We start from the raw sequence: 20,971 nt of genomic DNA on the forward strand, positions 1-20,971 counted from the left end.
AATGTTTTCTTTTATCTATGTGCATACTGGCAGCAAAGAAACTGAAATGTTGTGATATATATATATATCTATATCTATAAAAATGTAAATCAAGTGTATGTATGTGTGAGTTTATATAAATATTATATATATGTATTTAAAGTAATGCATTTTGTTATATTCAGCAAGGTTAACATCTGACCGGAATTACACATGCTGACAGAAGACTCTAGAGAGTATGTTTGTTCCACAGGACTGTATATCCTGAACCTGGTGCACTATGTGTGCAAAAAATGTGTAGAGGACCTTTCCTGTTATAAAAATTGCATCATAGTGCATATGTTTGGCAGCCACAGGTATTGACAGGAATTCTTTAGGTCAACTTGGGAAATGTAGGGCTCCCTATTCCCACAGAACAGAGAAACGAATAAAATAAAATCTTTTCTTTTTTGTATCAGTAGATTTACACATGCATGCTTCTTTCATTCAGAGCAGATTTCAAAGCCTGCAGTACTATTTGAAATACGTTCACTCATCAACATTTTACAAAATTTAATTTTGTAAGTTACTACAAAAAAGCAATGTGGGATTTAAAATAAATGAGAGTTAATTAATGGTGAGTTCTTTCAACCAAGGGTTAAAAGACTCAAATTTATCTTAAATACTATTTAGTAAATGATTTATATACTAATATATATGTGTTTAGTGTATGTTTAGTATATGTTTTAATATCAGAATGTCTATTGTTGTAAAAGAGTCAATTATTTTTGCAGTACTAGCTATTATTACTCACCAGATAAAATCTATGCCACATGAATATGTTTCATCTTTTCATTTATAGTAATGTATGTTTGTATGCATGCATGTCCTTCTGTATTAGAATCATACCTGACTACTGGGATCTTTTGAAGGTGGACATGACAATTTTTATATTAAATACAATGAAAAGTGGGTTTGTGGCAGTATATGGTGTGATGATGTATATGAGTGATGTGTCCATGGAAGTTATATCTTAGATATAACCTATTTCCCATCCATGCTGATAGCCTAATTAAGTTTTGTAGTATATGGAAAAATGTGCATTGTAAATAATGGAAAAAAAAAAAAAAAAAGTCTCTTGCGCAAGACTATTAAGTCTGGTTGTTTGTAAAGAGAACAGTGTTAATCGCTTTACATCGCTCAGTTTTTACTACGTATTTTTGTCACTCTGGTCTCCAAACTGAAAACAGTTTCCCTCTTAGTCAGTAGGTGGCACTGTGACACCAACTGCATTTGGTTATGTTTGTGGCCATATGTAGAAATCACATTGATAGTATTTGGGGTTTTTGTTTTATCCTTTCGTTTCAGACTGCCTGCAAAACTAAATAAATAAATATCAAACTGTTTGAATTTTGTACAAGTTGTAGTGTTTCCCACCCCTGAAATGTCACAGTTAGGAACTGTATAAAAGTTGATTAAAACCAGTTAGTGCACTATTTTTTGTATATGAGTCCACAATATGAAAACTAGTAGTAGTTGATTTTTTTTTCTCCTTCTGTTAATTGAAGTACTACAGGTTGTTTTTTGTTTGTTTGTTTTGTTTGAGGATTTTTCAATGTAGTCAGGGCTCTAAATGAATTAATATTAAAGGAACCTAATTGTGAAGGAATTATATGATCTCCAAACAGTAGGCAGAACTCACGTAACAGTTTATTGTTTGTATGATTGCATGAACTTATAAATTTCGTAGCTAGTGTGTCTTTTTTTGAGTCAGAAGTACAATTACTGTTTATTTTCTTACAAGGTTTTTACAGGGGATAGGTCTGTAAAATGTATATATCAGGTGGGCTTGTGAGCCCTTAGTGTCTTTCCTTCTCATTTCAGACCAGGGGAAGATGCTTTTTCTTCTTAACATTCTCTCCCAGCACTCTGAATTAGAGATTTATTTGCAACGAAAAATCAATTAGTCCTAAATTTATTCATGGATTTCAGGTCCAGCGATCAATGCAAGTCCACTCAGTGGGCTCAGGGGGACCCAGTTCATCCCAGTTAATGTGTCTGAAGGGGAATTACCATTGATGCTGTTTTTTTCCCTTTAGGTCAGAGATCAGACCTTGCTGTCACAGACTGCGGCAACCAGGAATGACTTCACCCTGCAGTTACCCAAACTGCACCTAGAGACCTTTGCAGTGGAAGGGCTGAAGGGCGGGCCAGAGGTTGTAGCATTTCAGGTTAGAGTCTAAAACAATCCTGTTTCTTCTTTCCCCCTTTTTTTTGGCATCTGAGACAGAATGAGAAGCTGGGATGCTTAGAATGTGTGAAGAACAAAACTATTGCAGTCAACAGTTGAAAGAGAAATAATTTCCATATATGCTCATGAATATTGTTTTTCAGAGGTGATGTGAACTTTTAATTTTGCAGTTATAATGTTAAATAACTGGCAGGAGTATGACTGTAGAAAATTCAAATATTATCTTTGAAAAATAATACCAGTTTATTCTACTTCTTTCTTTCTTTCTTTCTTTCTTTCTTTCTTTCTTTCTTTCTTTCTTTCTTTCTTTCTTTCTTTCTTTCTTTCTTTCTTTCTTTCTCTCTCTCTCTCTCTCTCTCTCTCTCTCTCTCTCTCTTTTTTTTTTTTTCTTTCTTCTTGATTTAGGTAAGGCAAAGTAGGAAAACAAACACAGCATTTTTATGCTTCTTCTGGTCAGTATCACACTTACAGTTTTAGTAGCAGTAGTGATTTTTGAGCATTCCTTATTTAAAATAAACCACAACTAGAAATACTCAAATATAGAGGCTGTTTTCTTCACATAGGCTTAAGCACTTGTATGTTTAAAAATACTAATTTGGTAAAGAGGAAACAATGGGCAAGAAAGAGAAATGAACTAAAAGATGTACATATTTGCAACTCTGAAAACGGATTTTGTGTAATGTCTTTTTTTTTTTTTTCCAAAGTTTGTTGTGTCATCTTATACATAAACTATCCCTTAGTCCCTGTAGCTCTGCAGAATAACTAATTATTTTTTTTCTGTTACATTATTACTAAAGTTTTCTCAATGGAAGAACGAAAAGCAAAGTGACTGCTTACTTCTTTCATTGTGCTGTCCTGTGTGAATCTGAGAGAGGAAAGCTAGTCGTGTAACGTGCAAAGAACTTAGACACTGCAAATATTGCATAGTGTGCATGCATTTCTGTAGTAATCCTTTCTAATTTATTGTAGATACTCTGTTCTAGATGCAGTATGTAATTGCAGGAACAGGGTCACAAAAATCAAATATTCAAGAGAGGTATATCCTAATCTGCACATACTTCATACTATTTCCCTCTTGCATGCACATGTTTCAGTGTGATAAAGATTTAAATTATCTTTTTTTATCATGCTTTTATAAAATTGTAGTAAAGTGTAACACCTGAAATTCCCATGAACTTTAGTTAATGCAGCTGTATGTCTCTAGCAGAGGGTGGAGTTGCAACTGTTTCCCCACAGTGATGATCACTTTTATGGCTATGCAGAAAGTTCCACAGGTGACATATTTTTGAGGATGGTGATTGTAGGAATCACCATCTTTTAAATTCTGCTTTTCTAAATCAGTGACTTACTATGTGTTTAGCTGCCTTCCACCCCAACTCCTATTTTTTTTGACCTCTGGAGTATTACAGAAGCATTTGCAAGACAACCCATTTCTTCTTCCTTTCTAAAAAGATGAAGAAAAATAGGAGTCTAAAAAAACATAACTCATGTTTGCATAGAGTGCTTGTGATATAGGAAGTAACACATAGCAAGATGTGCTCTGGCTAGCTTACTGGTGGCAATGTATGTATTATAAACATACTTTGTGTTCATCTTACAGCTCAGATTATACATGGTTACTCTGTAGGTACATGAACAGCATCAATGATCCACAGTCTATTTCCTAGTGAAGTTTTTTTTGAAGTTTTTCTTTTTCCTGATTAGTTACTCAGTCCTTGTTTGATGACTTTCTAAGTATATTATATAGACTTTGTTTTAAAATTTCCTTTTTAAGCTGGGAGTCAGCAAACTTGTTTTCGTTTCACCACTGTATGCAAAACAATATTAAGTGCAATCCTGCAGTCTTGATTGATGTAAGGAGTTAATAGTCAATTTATGGATACTTCTTATTAAAAATAGAGGATGAAAATGAAAAGACAGTAGAAAGATATGATTGGTCTATCTAACTGATGTATGTGTGTTTTATAGTTAGTCTACAATGAGTACATTTCACTTAAAGGCCTTATTCTCTGTGAATGTTAGACATAAGGAGTTCTTTTCCAAGTCTAAATCTATTGCTGTTTGAAAAAATTGCAGAGAAATTAAGATTCTAAATTAGACATTATGCTAGGGATTAAGCATTTAGCTATCAGAGCTCTTGAATACTTGAATACAGAACACATTATTTTATTTTTGTTTTTCATACATCCAGCTCATAGCAGCTGGTTGGAATCAGTAATTAATCTTAATTTTATATCCAGTGTTTCAGAGTGTCTCACCTTTTCCTCATATGAGAGGAAGACAAAAAACTTGTTTGTGGATACACATCTAGATAGGTTATCTTTCTTCCAAATTTTTCAGAAAGTGGTACTTAAAAGCATCTGACAGGATGAAATCTGCTATTCCTAATTTACCTTGTCAGTGGGAATATGGGAAGTATTGGAATTTTTAAATTGCTGTTATCTCCATATGAGTGTTTCTTGGGCAAGGTATGCTTTTGCTACAGAAAACAAGTGCACAGAAGATTGGCATAATGAACCTAAGTTGCTTTACTGTGAACTAAGCTATCAGATTTTTTTTTTTTCTGGCATACTTAATTATCAGTGCCTTTTTTTTTTCTTCTATCAAGTGGATCCAACATTCCAAATAGTATTAATACTTACAGGGCTGATCAAACAAACAGACAAATGAAATCCCTGTATAGAAAGTGACTTGCATTTTATAAAGAATGTGTTGTACGCTCTGGCGATAGACCTTTGGGTAATGAAACACTTGGGATGCAAAATTCTGTGAATCTTCTCCAAACTCTGCACTTTATTGAATTGCAAAATTAGATAATGAATTGAAATGTAAGTTATTCAACAAGAAAGTCCTTTCACTGAATGTCTTCTGAAACTCCATGCAAATAGTGAAATTAATACCTAGTGATAAGTAATGACTTAATTTATAGACAGTTGTTAAATTCTTGGAAACTGTAACAAGAATTAGTATAATAGTTTGAAAGTGTCACTTGAGATGGATAAATAATGAAAAAACTGCAATATCTCCATGAATAAAAATATGTGATGGCTATAGCTTTGAAATACCCTCATCTGATATTTAATTGCTGTGGAAGATATGTCACGAAGTCATACTGTTTTTTACTTTGCTAAGTTTGAAAGTGCAAAATAAAGTGTTCTTTTTGAGCTACTGAAACACATCAGAACAGGATTTAGTGTGCTGTTCAGGCCATGCCTGAATATACCCATGAAGACAAAAAGTGAAACAGTATGTGAAACCTTCAATAAATACAGCATACAGGATGAAAAAGAGTGACTGAAATAACATGGAATTCTTTACTCTAGTAATTGTACTTTTCAGATAACTATTTAAATTAACCGGTTAATTTTAACTGGTGTATTAACCAGATAACTGTTTAAATTAATTTAAATTAATCTTTAAATTAAAGATTACCGGCTCTTTATAAAATACAAAACTGAGTTGTGCTACACCTTTAGGAGGAAGATAATGTTTTCTAGCTCTATTCTGAAAGAGATTGTTGGGTCACCTAAAAAGTGGTAATTCAGAAGATTCATTCTAATTTGTCTTAAGTATTTTTACATCATTTATGTAATGAATATTCATGGCAAGCAATTTGAAGTAAAAACAATGTATATAGTCCCAAAATAAACCTAAGTTAATGTAAATATTCATCATGTATAAGAAAACATTGGTATAAAGTAGTTCTGTTCTATTCATGGATGTAGATGCAGAAGGATAAGAACTGGTATCAAAGAAACTATTGAAGCAAATTTAGGTACCTCAGACCAATTTCACAATACCAATGTATAAAGAACTTTACACTTCAAAATATTTTTGTGTTTGATTCCCAACCAGAGAAAGGCTGACAATACACAAATCAGCAGCTTTGCCTTGTGTAGAAAAAAAAACAACACTGTTGTAGGTTGCTTTTACAAGAGATTTAGGAGCAGAACTGCTTTTAAGGAGGATGTCCCAGATATTTTGTTAGACAGAAGTAATACAGATTTATCCAGGCATTGATGCTAAAAAATGGTGACAACTAGAAACTAAGTACAGTTGTAAGAATCATATCCACAGCTTGTCCAAAAGATACCATTTAGAGCACATGTGTATGGATATGTGATCAGACAACCACTGGTGTTCACACGTGGTAGCTGCCTGCAGATGTGCAATTAGAGAAACCGTAATCATTTTCCGTGTCATGGGAACTACCTTAACCTCTATCTAAAATGTCTCCATTTGCACATTTTATTAATTGGCCCTTTTAATTTGTGGTGGTTGCTTTTGGTCAGTATTTGGCACGGGGAGGGTCTTCTTCCTCCTCTAATGTCTGGTTGTTAAAAGATATGATACAGATTCTGGGTGTTGTTTTAGGATAGAGTTGATGTTCAGAGATGAATTGATGTTGCTGTTTTGCAGGATTTATATGAATTAGAGACTCCAAAATATGTGAGTTTTGTCAGTGAATTTAATGAGAATTTGCATACTTGGTGTATTTATCTACAGCAAAGTAGACGGGAGGACAAGACTATTAGCGGGCTTCTTGTGTAGAAGGGATGCACATACCTATGTCTGTATTTGTCAGCTGTTATAGGTCTTATTAGAAAACATTTCTATGTGTACTGCCCTTTACCTGAGGTGTGAGATTGACAATTGATCTGGTTGTAGGAAATCTCCTGCATTTTAATAAAATTGTTCTTTGTTATAAACCTGGACTATGAGTGATTTGAGTAAATATATTTATTTTTCATTACTAAGCTCTCCCTTAATTTTGAAATAGTTACTATATACTTGTGGTTTGCTTTCTCTCCTCCAGGTGCGTTTGAGACAGATAAGTTTTCTTGTGCTCTGCCTGCCTGCCTCTCTCTTTGTCTCCCTCTTTTGTGTCTCTGTCTCTCTCACCGTGTGTGCATGTTCTCTGCTGCATGCGTGCTCTCTCTGCTGTGTGCGCTCTCTGCTGCATGCATGCTCTTTGCTGCATGCACATGCTTGCTGCCTCCATTCTTCTCTTTCCTTCTCTCCCTTCCTCCGTTTCTGCCTGTCGCTCCGTCTCAGATTCTCTGCCTGTCTCCACTCTGTGCCTGTTTTGACCGTTCTGTCTCTGTCTCCCTCATTCTGTCTTGTTTGCTATCCCTCTGTTCCCCTCTATGTCCCTGCTCTGCCCCCCTCACTCTTAACGGGTTCCTCATTTTCCCTCCCTGTCTTGTTCTCCCTCTGTTTTCAGCATGTGTTAGTCTGTTCATACAGGTTTAGGAAGTCCACCTGGGGATTTATATATATTTCTTTCGGTTTCTCAGGTGTTTTGAGGTAATTTGAAATGAAAAGTGCAGTAATAACATTACAGCTTATAGTGGTGGTAGTAATGTAGTCAAGTACTGACCTATCATTAGTGTTAACACATAATTATAAATTTATGAAGCATAGGTTCCTACCATTTATTTTATGTAAATTATATATTCAAATGTGATGTTGACATGCCTTATCTGATGGTGTTGTAGGTCTTCTAATTAATCAGGCAAACATAAATGTAGTTTAAAGTTTAAGGCGTGTCGTCATTTGTATGTATTTTCACTTGTTCATTAATGTTAGACATGCATGAAACATTAGAACTTAAAAGATAATACAGAGTTCTGGTGGTGTTTTTTCTTAAAATAAAAAACACTTCCATTCCTATGTTTACTTGTCAACTAAAAATTTCTTTCCAAATTGAGGAAGCAAGTGATTTCAAAAGTGTCATTATAATTCTGTCATCAGATTTCATCATCTGCATAGGCCAAATCTTTCAAACATTACATCTAGCTCTGATATGAGGGCTTAATGGCATGAATTAATTGTGGAGTTGCTAGTATTTTAATTGTGTAGTTGTAAATCTTGTAAAGATTTTGTAAATCTTCTTTTGGAGCCTTTTTCTTTTTTTTTTTTCTTTTTTTTTTTTTTTTTTTCATGGCATGTCTGTGAACAAATAATTGTGTTTTTCTACTTGTTAATATCTTGAGGAGGAGAAACCTTTTCGATGGAATCTTGAAGACAGCGTGTTTATATACGCATGCACGTAACATGCAAACACTTCTATTGCTTTCTTTTTATTTCCTCCATTTCACCCATAGAAGGAACTATTCACTTTATTACAGAGGCCAGAATGGTGCTTCTTCTGGAATCTGACTGCTCAGCTTATTACTGGGTAAAACTGTGTCTTCGTTCCCCTGGAGTTCAACATATGCTGTCAACAGAACCTGGGCTGCCCTCCTCACCTTTTCTTCTCCTCTCCAAAAGAACTCATTTCCTATCTACTGTCAAAATGTGTTGCTTCTGGACTGACCAGCCTGCCTTCTAATATATTGTTTAAAGAAAAAAAAAAAGATTATTTATTAATATAATATTTTGCACTTGTACCGTGAGTTGAAATGTTTATAAATAAGTGCACTAAACTCGTGAGAGTGGGATTACACCTCCTGCAACGCTGATCTTTTGCAAATTCCATTGTACTAAAAATAAAGTTGATGCAAGACTTAAGGAACAATATTTAACATCTAATTAAAATCTAAACGACCAGATTGAAGAGATTTAACATGAAGGATTCTAGCATCTCCTTGAATGTGTTCAGCTGTTATCTGGAGTTGTATCTCCAGATACGTTGCATTGTGACTATAAGTATTTAGAAGCCATTTTAGCATAATTTATTTTAACTATAACTCCTTTAAAGACAGTGTTCCTTGTGAGCATGTATGTGCTATGACTGCACAGTATGTATTTTGGATGTATTCATGCACCTGACCTGGCAGAAAGCACTCCTTGTAAAGTATACATAAACTTTTTTGGATTATTAAGGTGCTGGTGGTGATGGTCTGATATTATGAGAATCCTGCATTGTATTCTGTGGTATTCAAATGAATTATATGCTCCTTGGATCCAAATTCCGTTACAAGAGAGATTGCTTCTGGCACAAGGATAAACCACCTTATGAGGTTTCTCATTAGTGTAACATAACCACAGATGCCCAGAATCTCCCCTGAATTGTTCCAGGATGTTTCTGTGAGGGCAGTGGTGGAAGCTTCTCTTTGGGAAAGGCTGGTTTTAATAATAACCTTACTAAATAATGCAACCTTGAAAATCTGAGGAGTTGAAAGTCTGTATTTGTTACTGTTTAGATTACTACATTTGTTACACATTTGTTAATGAAACATAACATTAATGTACGTTTGCCCAACACAACATACAACATAAATAAGTGAAGCATCTTCAAAGCATCAATGATGCTGGAAATCTGACTTATGGTTTGGGTTTCATATCACTTTTTCTTTCTGCTGATTGTGTTCCCAATTTACTCCTCACCTCATTTCTTTTAGCAGTTTTTTGCTTCCTGTCCTCAGTGGGCATTCTATTACTCTCTCTCCTTTCCCCAGTTTCCCCCCTCCTTATCATTAGTGTCTTTCCATCAGTTTCTCAGCCTACTTTCACTTTTTTGTTTCTCACCTTGCCTTACTTCATTCTAATAAACAGCTAGAGACTAAATGAAGAACCCTTGTCAGAAGGCTTTGTAGTAGCTGATACATTGATTACACCTCAGTCCTGTTAAGTCTTTGATACTTAGGGACAGTAAGTATCAAAGTCAGTATCTGTAATCACCAATTAATCAAATACTGAAAGCTGTATCTTTATGACTATGAATGCGCTAACTTTTATCCAGCCTGTTTTGTAAGCATTATTAATTTTGTAAAAACTTACAGTCAAGATCTGCTGCTGTTTATCTTGAATGCCAAAGTCAGTGTATAATCATTTAACCTTTCAGTAACCTTTCTTAATGGAGAAATTTCTTTCTTGACCCTTTCAAGCAATTGTGTAAATATCTGCCTTTGTCCACTTAGAATTTTTCATACATTTCTATCTGTGGTAGGTGGGTAATCTGTTAAGATGAAACCTGTGCTAATATGTAAGAAGGTTCACTCAGTAGGCATGATGCCAAAGCTGGCTCAGTCAATGAGTGCAGACTCCTAAATGCTGTAATTACAAAAAGATAACAGAAAATAAAAAATAGTTATCACGGTACCTTGTTTGTTTGATTTTTTTTTTCTCAGATACTCATGAGGTTATCTCCATGCAGTATCTTAGAAAAAGGAGTCATTGTATCAGATAACCACTCCATAGGTTGGATGTGACTGCATTGTTTGATATTGTCTGCATTGTGTGCTGTTGTAACACAGATAAGCCCATTCAGAAGCACAGCTGTTAAACTGCCAATAATCATGTGGGTTGCAAAAGGAATTCATGAAGTGAATATCATGAAAGATTAGGAATTGTCTGGAGCCTTTCTTTTTGTGCTGGTTGTTTTAATTTCAAAAACTAACAAGTGCTAGGCAAGTGAGCCTATACAATAGGATTTAATAAAACAAACTTAATTACACAAATATCTTAGTAGCAAGCACAGAATCAAAACATTTTATATTAATTACATTTAAACTAAAAAACCCTCTAAAATGCTAAATCTTTTTAGTCTTTTTCACTTAACTGCTTAGTATTCCATCATTATAAAGCATCTCCTCAAACATTTGTTATTCTTACTGATCACTTACAGAGAAAAAAAAAAACACTATATTAGTGCAAGAATCTTGTATTGGCATCGAGGGAGACATTTCTGTCCAGATACTGCATTTGGTGGGCCTTGTAGTTGAAGACCTGGAAAAGGAAGGGTTATCTACAACTTGAGCGAGTTTATTATGGCTTAGTGATTTGCTGATTGATTTCATTTGCTGTCAGTTAAGGCTCTCTTAATGTCAGTTTTCTTTGCATAATGCCTTGAAATAAAGACTGATGAAGTTTTTCAGATTGATGCCGCTTACATAAACTGACCCTGATTTGCCCTTCTGCATGACAATATAAGTGACAGCAGTTAGAGGAAAATATAGCAATGAATATGCAACTTAAGGATTAGAAAAACACAGTAAACCTTTCAGAATATAAAACTAGGTATAAAAAACTGTATGTTGTGTTAATTTCACAATTGTCTTATATTTAAGAAATAGGCCAGGATAACATCTTAAGTAGTATACCACTCAAGTGAAATTCCAAGAGGATGAGTTATGAAAGGATTAAAAGCTAACATTTTTTTTTCATCCCAAATTCTTCCAATTTGTCATTAATTAAATACATATAACCTATATATATGTATTAGTAAACTTTGTCTCATAAATTCACATATCTTGTTACCTATGAGTTTTCTCTTTTATGTACTTACATGTATCTTGCAGCAATGCTAACGAAGTACTTTGAAACTATTGTCCTGATTTTTCAGTTGCTGAATTGGTTGACGGTCTAGTGATAGGTACTGCTAGCATCCTAAGGTTACAAATTCCAACACTTTCATTAGACTGTGAAAAGTGTTCATTTTTTAGAATTGGTAAGTACTATTGCTGTAAGTGTTCCAAGACAAAAGCATCTGAAATAGGGCACTCATATTTTATTGAATACTGTCCACTGTAGAACCCAATTTTATTGTAATCTTCCTTAACCCTTACCTTGCTATAGTCTCTTCCACAGAAGCCAAATGGTGGAAAGAAATTAAGGGCTAGAGAGAAAAGGGTGAGGACTAGAGAGTGCTAAATTAATGGAAAGATGAGTGGAGAACTGTTTTGTAAACCTGAACAATAGGGATACACAGCTTGCATGTTGGCAAGTTCACCTGAAAAGGATCGAGTCTTTCATGGCTTTTGAAAAGACAATGTCCATGGAAAGACCACCATTTATTTATTGTCCTGGAACATTGATAGAACTCACACTCAGAGTCCTTTGAATGGCTTCCACATCACAGTCAGTTTTGACAAAATACAGTTCTAAATTAAAGATGAGGAGGAAGCAGTTGCCCACTCCCATTGTGGGGCAAACTCTCAATGCCCACTTAATTCTTGAAGACTATAATTTAGTTTGGAGTTCTTTCTCTTCAGAGGCAGATTATTTTAGAATGGGATGTATTTGTGTGTCCTCCTCTTCCTGGTCATGACACATAACACTAAAGGGAAAGATTAGAGAGCATGATGCCTTTGCTACTGTCTACAGTGCCAGAGTTTCTTTCCAGCCAGCTTCCCATTCACAAAGCAATCATCCCCTTTTTAAAATAAATTTAATATTGTGCAAAGCTAAAGGTTACAAGTTGAAGTTTAAATTCTGAAGTTTTTACAACTGCTTGCAAAGACCATGAGAGTGAATTTTGAGCAGTGAGTCTTCTACATGTCAAAATGTGATGTTTGTCTGTACCTTGGCAAAGGTCACTACTCTAGATGCTTGATTTGTTCTGCATTTATTCTGTGTGAGACTTGCTGAAGATTTTAGTCCTTTGGGGAATAGGTTGTGGGACTGAGTAAACATTTAACGCCTAGAGGGCACATAGAATAACAGTAAGTCTGGTTGTCCCTGCTTATAAACTGGTTAGACAGGGGTAAACAAAGGAAAAAGTATAAGAAACAGGACAACAATGTCTCTAAAATCTCTCCCATTCTCCAACATTTTAGCTCAAGGACCTCCTGAAACAAAGGTCATGCTTCTGTATTCAGTGGCCTTCAATGTTTTCATTTTTTCTTCTTCTCCATTTATTGTTCCATTGCTTTTTGAATCTATATAAAGTTAAGCATTCATATGACTTGTGGAAAGGACTACCATGGCTTAACTATGTACTTTCTGAAAAAATATGTTATCTGTTTGTTTTGCAGATGGCTTCTGCTACTTCATTTAATGTTCTCTCATTCTTGTATTAAAAGAAAGAGTGCATAATTATCCCCAGGTCACCTTCTTTATACTACCTGTGCTTTGGCATCATCTGTCATATTATCCTCTAAGAAACAGCCCAGAGCAGGTTGAGAGCCTGTGGGTAAAAATCAAGGATTGGACCAACAAAGGACACCTTGTGGTTGGAGTTTACTACAGGTCACCCAACCAAGGGGAGCCTGTGGATGAGGCCTCCTTGCTCCAACTACAAGAAATGTGCTCACAGGCTCTCATCCTCCTGGTGGACGTCAACTACCCATGTGTTTCCTGGGAAATCCATGTGTCAGGCAGTAAGCAATCCAGAAGGCTCCTGGAGTCCACTGAGAACAAATTCCTTGTCCGCGTATAAGACAGACCGTCCAGAGAAGACTTAATGGAACTGGTTTGCTCACCAATGCAGAAATGCTCATTAAAGAGGTTAAGACTGGAGGAAGCCTGGGTTGCAGTGACTATGCCCTGGCTGAGTTTGTGATCTTGACGGATATGGGCCTGGCTAAGAGTAAAGTCAGGATCCTGAACTTCAGGACTCCTGAACTGGAAGCCAACTTCCAGCTGTTCAAAGAATTAGTGGACGAGTTCCCATGGGACACAGTCCTTAGGGACAGAGGATCTGATCAGAGCTGGCAACTCTTTAAGGATGTTTTCCTTGGAGAGAATGAGCTCTCTATTCCCATGTGTAATAAATCAAGCAGAGATGGTAGGAAACCAGCATGGTTGAACAAGGACCTGCTGGTCAAACTTAGGCAAAAGAAGGAAATGCACAGATGGAAACAGGGCCATGTGCCCTGGGAAGGATACAGAAATGCTGTCCGGATATGCAGGGAAGGGATCAGGAAAGCCAAGGCACTGACAGAACTAAACATGGTGAGGGATGCAAAGAATAATAAGAAGGGGTTCTACAGGTACATTGGCTGCAAAAAAAAAGACTAAGGAGAGCATACTGCGTCTGACAAATGAAGACGGTGAACTGGTAACAACAGATGTGGAGAAGGCAGACAGCTTAACAACTTCTTTGCCTCAGTCTTCATTGGTGGTTAGGCTTCCTACAACTCTTTGAGTCTTCTTTGAAGAAGACTCAAGACTTCTAGGCAGGAGCTGGGCCTGATGCAACTTAACAACTACAGGTCTGTGGGGCCTGATGACATTTATCTCAGGGTCCTGAGGGAACTGATTGATGCAGTTGCCAAGATACTCTCCATCATATTTGAAAATTCATGGCAGTCAGGCAAAGTCCCCAGTGGCTGGAAAAAGGGAAACATCACTCCCATTTTTAAAAAAGGAAGAAAGGAAGACCTGAGGAAATACAGACCAGTGAGCCTCACCTCTGTGCCTGGCAAGATCATGGAACAGATCCTCCTGGAAGCAATGTCAAGGCACACGCAGGATAAGGAGGTGATCCAGGACAGCCAGCATGGCTACACCAAGGACTAATTGTGCCTGACTGGTCTGGTGGCCTTCTATGATAAAGTGACTGTATCAGTCAGCATCGCAAGACAGACTGATGTTATCTACTTGGACTTTTGTAAGGCTTTTGACATGATTTCACATGACATCCTAATCTCTAAATTGGAAAGATGTGGCTTCGAAGGGTGGAGAAGCTATTGGCTCGATGGCTGTACCCAGAGATTAGTGGTCAGGTGGGCGTTGGTGACAAGCGGTGTCCCTTGGGGGTCTGTATTGGGACTGGTGCTTTTCAGTATCTTCAGTGACATAGACGATGGGTTTGAGTGCACCCTCAGCAAGTTTGCAGATGACCTCAACTGAGTGGTGCAGTCAATACAACAGAAGGAAGAGATGGCATCCAAAGGGACATGGACAAGCTTGAAAAGTGGGCCCATGGGACCTGCATAATGATCAACAAGTCCAAGTGCAAGGTGCTGCACCTGGATTGGGACAACCCCAGGCATGAGCAGACTGGGAGAGGAACTCATTGAGAGCAGCCCTGCAGAGAAGGACTTGGGGGTTTTGGTGAACAAAAAGCTCGACATGAGCTAGCAGTGCGTGCTTGCAGCCCAGAAGACCAACTGCATCCTGGACTGCATCAACAGAGGGGTGGTCAGCAGGTGGAGGGAGGTGATTGTCCCTCTTTGCTCTGCCCTTGTGAGGCCCCACCTGGAGCGCTGTGTACAGATCTGGGGCTCCCAGCACAAGAAAGATGTGGATGTGTTAGAGCAAATCCAGAGGAGAGCCACAAACAGTGACTTAAAAAGGACTTTCTCCATCTAGTTATAGTACTTTGCTCTAGTGTATTTTAACACTTTGCCCTGGGGTATTTTAATTCTCATCCTACTATTAAATAATACTTTAGGCTCTGTAGCCAAATTAATCTCACCAAGGACAGTCCTCCTTAGTTTTCTTCTTTCAGTGGTCCTATAAATATCCAGCTTTATAGACATAATTCCAAATGTCACTATATCTTTTTCTGATATTCTTCTAAGGAGATGGATCCAGTTGTTGCCTATTGGTCAGACAAGGGAACGGACTTTATTTGCCAGAATCCCAACCTAATTATTTAAATTCTATTCTGCAATCTGATGCTATTTTTCCATGTAATACAGAATCATTTGGTGCATTTGCTGAAGACAAATCAGAAAATCAGTGTCTTCTAAAATTTTATCTAAAAAAGCTCATCAGATAACAAGTATTTAAATTGTTTGTCTGAATGAAGACAACTGGAGCTTTTTCAATGGAAGAGTTGTCTCTTGTCTTCGTCTTACAAGCCGTTCCAAGTGAGCAACTTCACAGAATCACAGAATCACAGAATTTCTAGGTTGGAAGAGACCTCAAGATCATCGAGTCCAACCTCTGACCTAACACTAACAGTCCCCACTAAACCATATCCCTAAGCTCTACATCTAAACGTCTTTTGAAGACTTCCAGGGATGGTGACTCCACCACCTCCCTGGGCAGCCTGTTCCAGTGCCTAACAACCCTTTCAGTAAAGAAATTCTTCCTAACATCTAACCTAAAACTCCCCTGGCGTAACTTTAGCCCATTCCCCCTCGTCCTGTCACCAGGCACATGGGAGAACAGGCCAACCCCCACCTCGCTACAGCCTCCTTTAATGTACTTATACAGAGCAATAAGGTCACCCCTGAGCCTCCTCTTCTCTAGGCTGAACAAGCCCAGCTCCTTCAGCCGCTCCTCATAGGACTTGCTCTCCAGGCCCCTCACCAGCTTCGTCGCCCTTCTTTGGACCCGCTCAAGCACCTCGATGTCCTTCTTGTAGCGAGGGGCCCAAAACTTCCTCACTTAGCTTGCAGACCTCTTGCAGAGAACGGGCTTAAAACCAGACTCTTGTATTGTGGTGTCTCTTACTCATCCACAAGTTTTTATCATGTGTTGATTGGGATTTACCCTTCTGATTGGGATTGGGCTTCTGATTGGGATTTACCATCTTCTATATGACCAATACCCAAAAGGTAGGCAAACAGAATGAGTTTTTCTTGACAAGGGTTTTCTTCAGCTATGCATGGTTTGTTGGTAGAACTAGACATTCAGGGATGACAAGGACCATTTTTCCATTCTTCTTCAGACTATGATGAAAGCAAGACTTCGAAGGAAAATATTTATTTCATACTAAGCTTAAGGATAGTCAATTATCAGCCTTGGTGTTTGTACCACACTTGGCAGATATTGTCAATATTTTCCAACTTTTGTTTTGGAACAAAGAATGTTAATGTGTTTGTTCATTGTGAAGGTCAGTAGTAGATGTACTGTGCTCATACAATTTCCTTGACTCTTCAGATTTTACAAGAGACATTGTCCCTGCAGTTTGTAATACAACATTTTCATGGTATAAATCAGGAATCTGGTCTTGAAATCAAGTCTGATTGAAGCCAAGCTATGTTTGTTGTTGTTGTTGTTTTGTTTTGTTTTTGTTTGTTTGTTTTGTTTTGTTCTGTTTTGTTTTGTTTCATTTTAATACAAAATCTGGTATGAAGCAAATAAGTTACATCACTGAGTTTAGACAGAATGAATAGAGAACACTTGTCCATTCTGTATGTGGCTATGGACATTAGAGTTTGTTCACTTATCTGAACACTGCAGTTAAGTTTTTCTAGATCATTACTTCATCATTACTTAGTGTGTCTGAGACTGACTGATGCTTTTTCGTATGCTGGCATAATGAATTTATGCACATAACTGATTTTTGGGTGAGAGGCAGAAGTGAAAGATTGGTTTGCTATCCAAGGTAACAAGTATACTTTCAGGCCTCCTGACAAAATGAGGAAACATTGCATTAAGTAGGATGAAATATTTTTGTTGAATTAGAATGCAGTACTACCATGAGCACTTCATAAGAAAAGCAGGAGAAATTGACTATATCACAAAACTTTGTAGCATTCTAGTCCCTGGGTTCCATTAGACCAGGGCATTCACCTACAACCTGATATGAAGATAAACATAGTAATGATTGTTTATAACCACATAATAGCAGTTCTCATATCCACTCTATCTACTCAAAGGGACCTTTGTCACTCCTGACAAATGGCAACTACAGCAGATTATCTTCATCTTTTTGCATGGAAAATATGAGATGGACAGATTTCCCTCTGATTGCATTATTTTATTTTATTTTATTTTACTTTTTGTCTTAATTCAGTTTGAAGATGTTTTAATCTAAAACTAGGGGTTAGACTAGGGTTAGACTAGGTGATCTATATTAGTCCCTTCCAAATTGGGATATTCTGTGGTTGACAAGCTGCTTCCTGTGGCCAGAAAGGAATAAACTAGTTTCCTTCATAGCTCTAGTCAAAATATTTAAGGAAATCTCTGTACTGAGCCTAGCTTTTGGAGGATGATCATATTCATTTGTTGGAGTCAGCAACAGACCTTTTCTACAAGGGTTAAAACTAAACTGATATTTTTTTCAAGAGTCCTAAAAAAATATATGTCTCAATAGTGTCTATTTTCCTTTAGAGCATTTTCTTTACTAAAAGTAATTGAAATTGGTCTTAATGGAGTACCTTTTAAAGCCAGTGAAGGAACTGTATTTTAATTTTCAGTAAATTTGGTTTTACTAGCATTTTGACAAATAGTCATTGAGTCAGTTGTTTTGTTTAGATAGTTCGTGCATACCATTTCAGAAGAAAAACAGTCACTCAGATCTAGTACTCACATTCAGTGTGAGGTTGTTTCAGATTTTCCTGTTTAATAACCTCATAGATTAACGTGTGCTTCTCTCCATGCCTTATGCTGTTCTCATACACATACAAATCCAATTAATCTATTAGACTTCAGACAGTTATGACTTACTGTTTAGGTAATTTTTATTTAGAAAAAAACATTCACTGTTTTTTTGTTTGTTTGTTTGTTTTGTACCAGATATCTTACTGGTATGTAGGAGTGCCATACAATGAGAAGGAATAAGCTTATGTTTATTGATTCTGTTTCTATAGACTTTGTTGTAAAAATAGAATTCTGTACTTAAACTTTTACACATCTTCTAGTTGCAAGATGTCACTCCAATAGACCAAAAGCAACATGATCCAGTTACAAGCAGCTTCTACCTCCACTTGATATTTACATGGATTTTGGCAATGTTTTAATCTCGTGTCACCTTAATATGCTTGATAGGACACTGCAGGTTTTTGAACCTTTATGCTACCTTTTAGTAGAATAAAATACAACTGCTGCTGTTTAGTTCCTCTTATTAGTGGAATGTTGTGCTCATTCTGGGGACATCTCACACTTAGAGTTTGCTATTATTTTCAGTGACTACCTGTCCCTCTTTTTTCCCTGCCTAGAATATATGTGGGAAGAGAAAGCTGAAAGAAATATATCAGTGTGGAACTTCTTTCACTTTTCATTTTTTTCTTGCCAAAACCATTTTTTTTGAAAATTATTTTCCCTCCTGACAGACTAAAACATTCTTTTTGTATCAGTATAGTAGGGGTATAATATATTGGTAGCATATTCCCTTAGCTGTAGGTTAAACAGTGTGTTCTTTGGGACAGCAATTGTTTTTCTTTTACATATTACATGCAGGTATGCTTGGCTTTGTGCAACAGACAGTGAGAATGATATTTTGCATGTAAGTGTGTCCTGGTTTCAGTTAGGACAGAGTTAATTTTCTTCCTAGTAGCTGGTAGAATGCTATGTTTTGGCTTAGGATGAGAAAAGTGCTGATAACACCCTGATGTTTTAATTGTTGCAGGGCAGTGCTTACACCAAGCCAAGGACATCTCAGCCTTTTGCTCTGTCCTGCCAGTGGGCAGGCTGGGGGTGCAGCAAGAGCTGGGAGGGGACAGACCCAGGACAGCTGACCCAAACTAGCCAAAGGGGTATTCCATACCACCTGGGGTCATGCTGAACAATAGATAGGGGTGGCTAGCTGGGGGGAAGGGGGCTGGACTGCTCGGGGTTAGGCTGGGCATTGGTCAGCGGGTGGTGAGCAATTGCATTGTGCATCACTTGTTTGTACACATTATTATTAGTAGTACTATTATCATCATTGTATTATTATTATTATTGTTGTTGTTGTTGTTATTATTTTCCTGTCTTATTAAACTGTCTTTATCTCAACTCACGGGCTTCACTTTCCCGTTTCTCTCCCACAACCCACAGAGGGAGGGGGGAGGGTGAGCGAACGGCTGTGTGGTGTTTAGCTGCCGGCCGGGTTAAACCATGACAAAGTGTCGTCAGCCTATAAAAATATGCATTTTGTTAATCCTGTGAAGTGGTAATTTGCTTGCACGGTCCATTACTGAGTAGTAAAGGGTACAGATAGCTGCTTTGCTGTAAAATTATCAGGATTCTTTCTACGCGATTATACCAACAAACCCATTGCTTGATAGTCTTAATCTGTCAGTTTCCAAATCAATGTTATTTCTGAAACTCTTCTACTTTGTAATAATTTTGTTGGCAATTGTTGTTATGCCCATCCACTGTGGTTTCCAGTAGAGGTACTTTCCTTTCAGTCTCTATTTCAAAGCTCCCTTTTCAATTTTCTGGTAGGAAGTCATGTCATTACCTCTTGTAGAGAATCTTGCCTTTTATTTAGAGCTTCATTCCCTTGGGCTATCTTCTGAGAACTTTGGGGTAAAGTAATTGTTATTGAAGCAAAGGGGATAGAGTTAGGCCCCGTGTGTGGCACTGAATCATGTTGGGTTGGAAAAAAAAAAAAAAGTTGTAACAGAGCTGACCTGCTTTTTGGCACATTTAAATTGTGCATGCCACGCTCGAATGGAACCCAACAAAAAGTTTAGTGTCGAAATGAGATACAAGGAGAATAGATCATTAAAGAAGTGCCAAACAGCTGCAAAAGTGCAATTTTGCTGAATGCTGATTCCCTTGAGTTTTTTTTCCTGATTCCTGAGAAGCTGCTGTATTTACATCCTCCACTGATGTTGCCACTAGACATTTTGGACTATGGGTCAAGGCAGACAGAATGGGATTTCAAATGTTTAAGTATATGAGGGAAATGAATTTTAATCCTTTTTCCCCAAATACAGAAAACTTAAATGTCTATTAATCTGAAATCTTGCTTCTAAGAATGAAAATTAATTGGGGTATGTTTTAACTTGTGGACATTTTAAACTAATCTTATTTATGTCAGTTTGAAGCAAGGCAGCAATGACAGGCATTGTATAGGTTATCTATTAATCATATAGAACTCCAATCTGTGGAGTTTTATTTTCACACCAGTTGCCTTTGCCTGCACTGCACTTCAGCCAAATTCTGTACCCTAAAAAGAATTCTGTCTTTTCAGATTCTCATCTAAGCACCTTGTTATAGTGAAGTTAATCTTTCATTCTTCTGAAGCCCATTCATTATTCCTTCTCTTGTTCTTTTTCATCTTTTTGTATATGTTGCCCTTAGGTAAATTTACTACCTACTAATATTCTTTCTAGTTCAAGAATTTCCTGAAGGGAGAACCTAACAGGCAAATGTTAATTTTGACTTTTTTTTTAATACTTCTTTTAAGCACATTGTGCAAAGTAGATGATCTTGTTATTCTGGCTGCTGTATGTGATGTTACAAATGAAATGCTTACATTGTCAG

The 20,971-nt window shown here is 36.9% G+C and overlaps 1 protein-coding gene across 11 annotated transcripts in view; it reads left to right on the top strand.

Annotated features, from left to right (window-relative positions):
* The window catches only part of CCDC171 (coiled-coil domain containing 171), a 172,573-nt gene that overhangs the window by 122,964 nt on the left and 28,638 nt on the right, over positions 1–20,971 (top strand). For 9 of the 11 annotated variants that reach the window (XM_068666401.1, XM_068666409.1, XM_068666411.1 and 6 more), the window contains one exon: positions 2,058–2,189. The exons of 1 other annotated variant lie outside the window; for it this stretch is intronic. In XM_068666401.1, the coding sequence (XP_068522502.1) occupies positions 2,058–2,189 (132 nt within the window). Of the gene's footprint in view, positions 1–2,057; positions 2,190–8,340; positions 10,256–20,971 lie in introns of those variants that run through there. One more of the 11 variants, XM_068666412.1, reaches the window with a different exon arrangement.

This window comes from Anas acuta, chromosome Z (genome assembly GCF_963932015.1).
Source record: "Anas acuta chromosome Z, bAnaAcu1.1, whole genome shotgun sequence".
Lineage (NCBI taxonomy): Eukaryota > Metazoa > Chordata > Aves > Anseriformes > Anatidae > Anas > Anas acuta.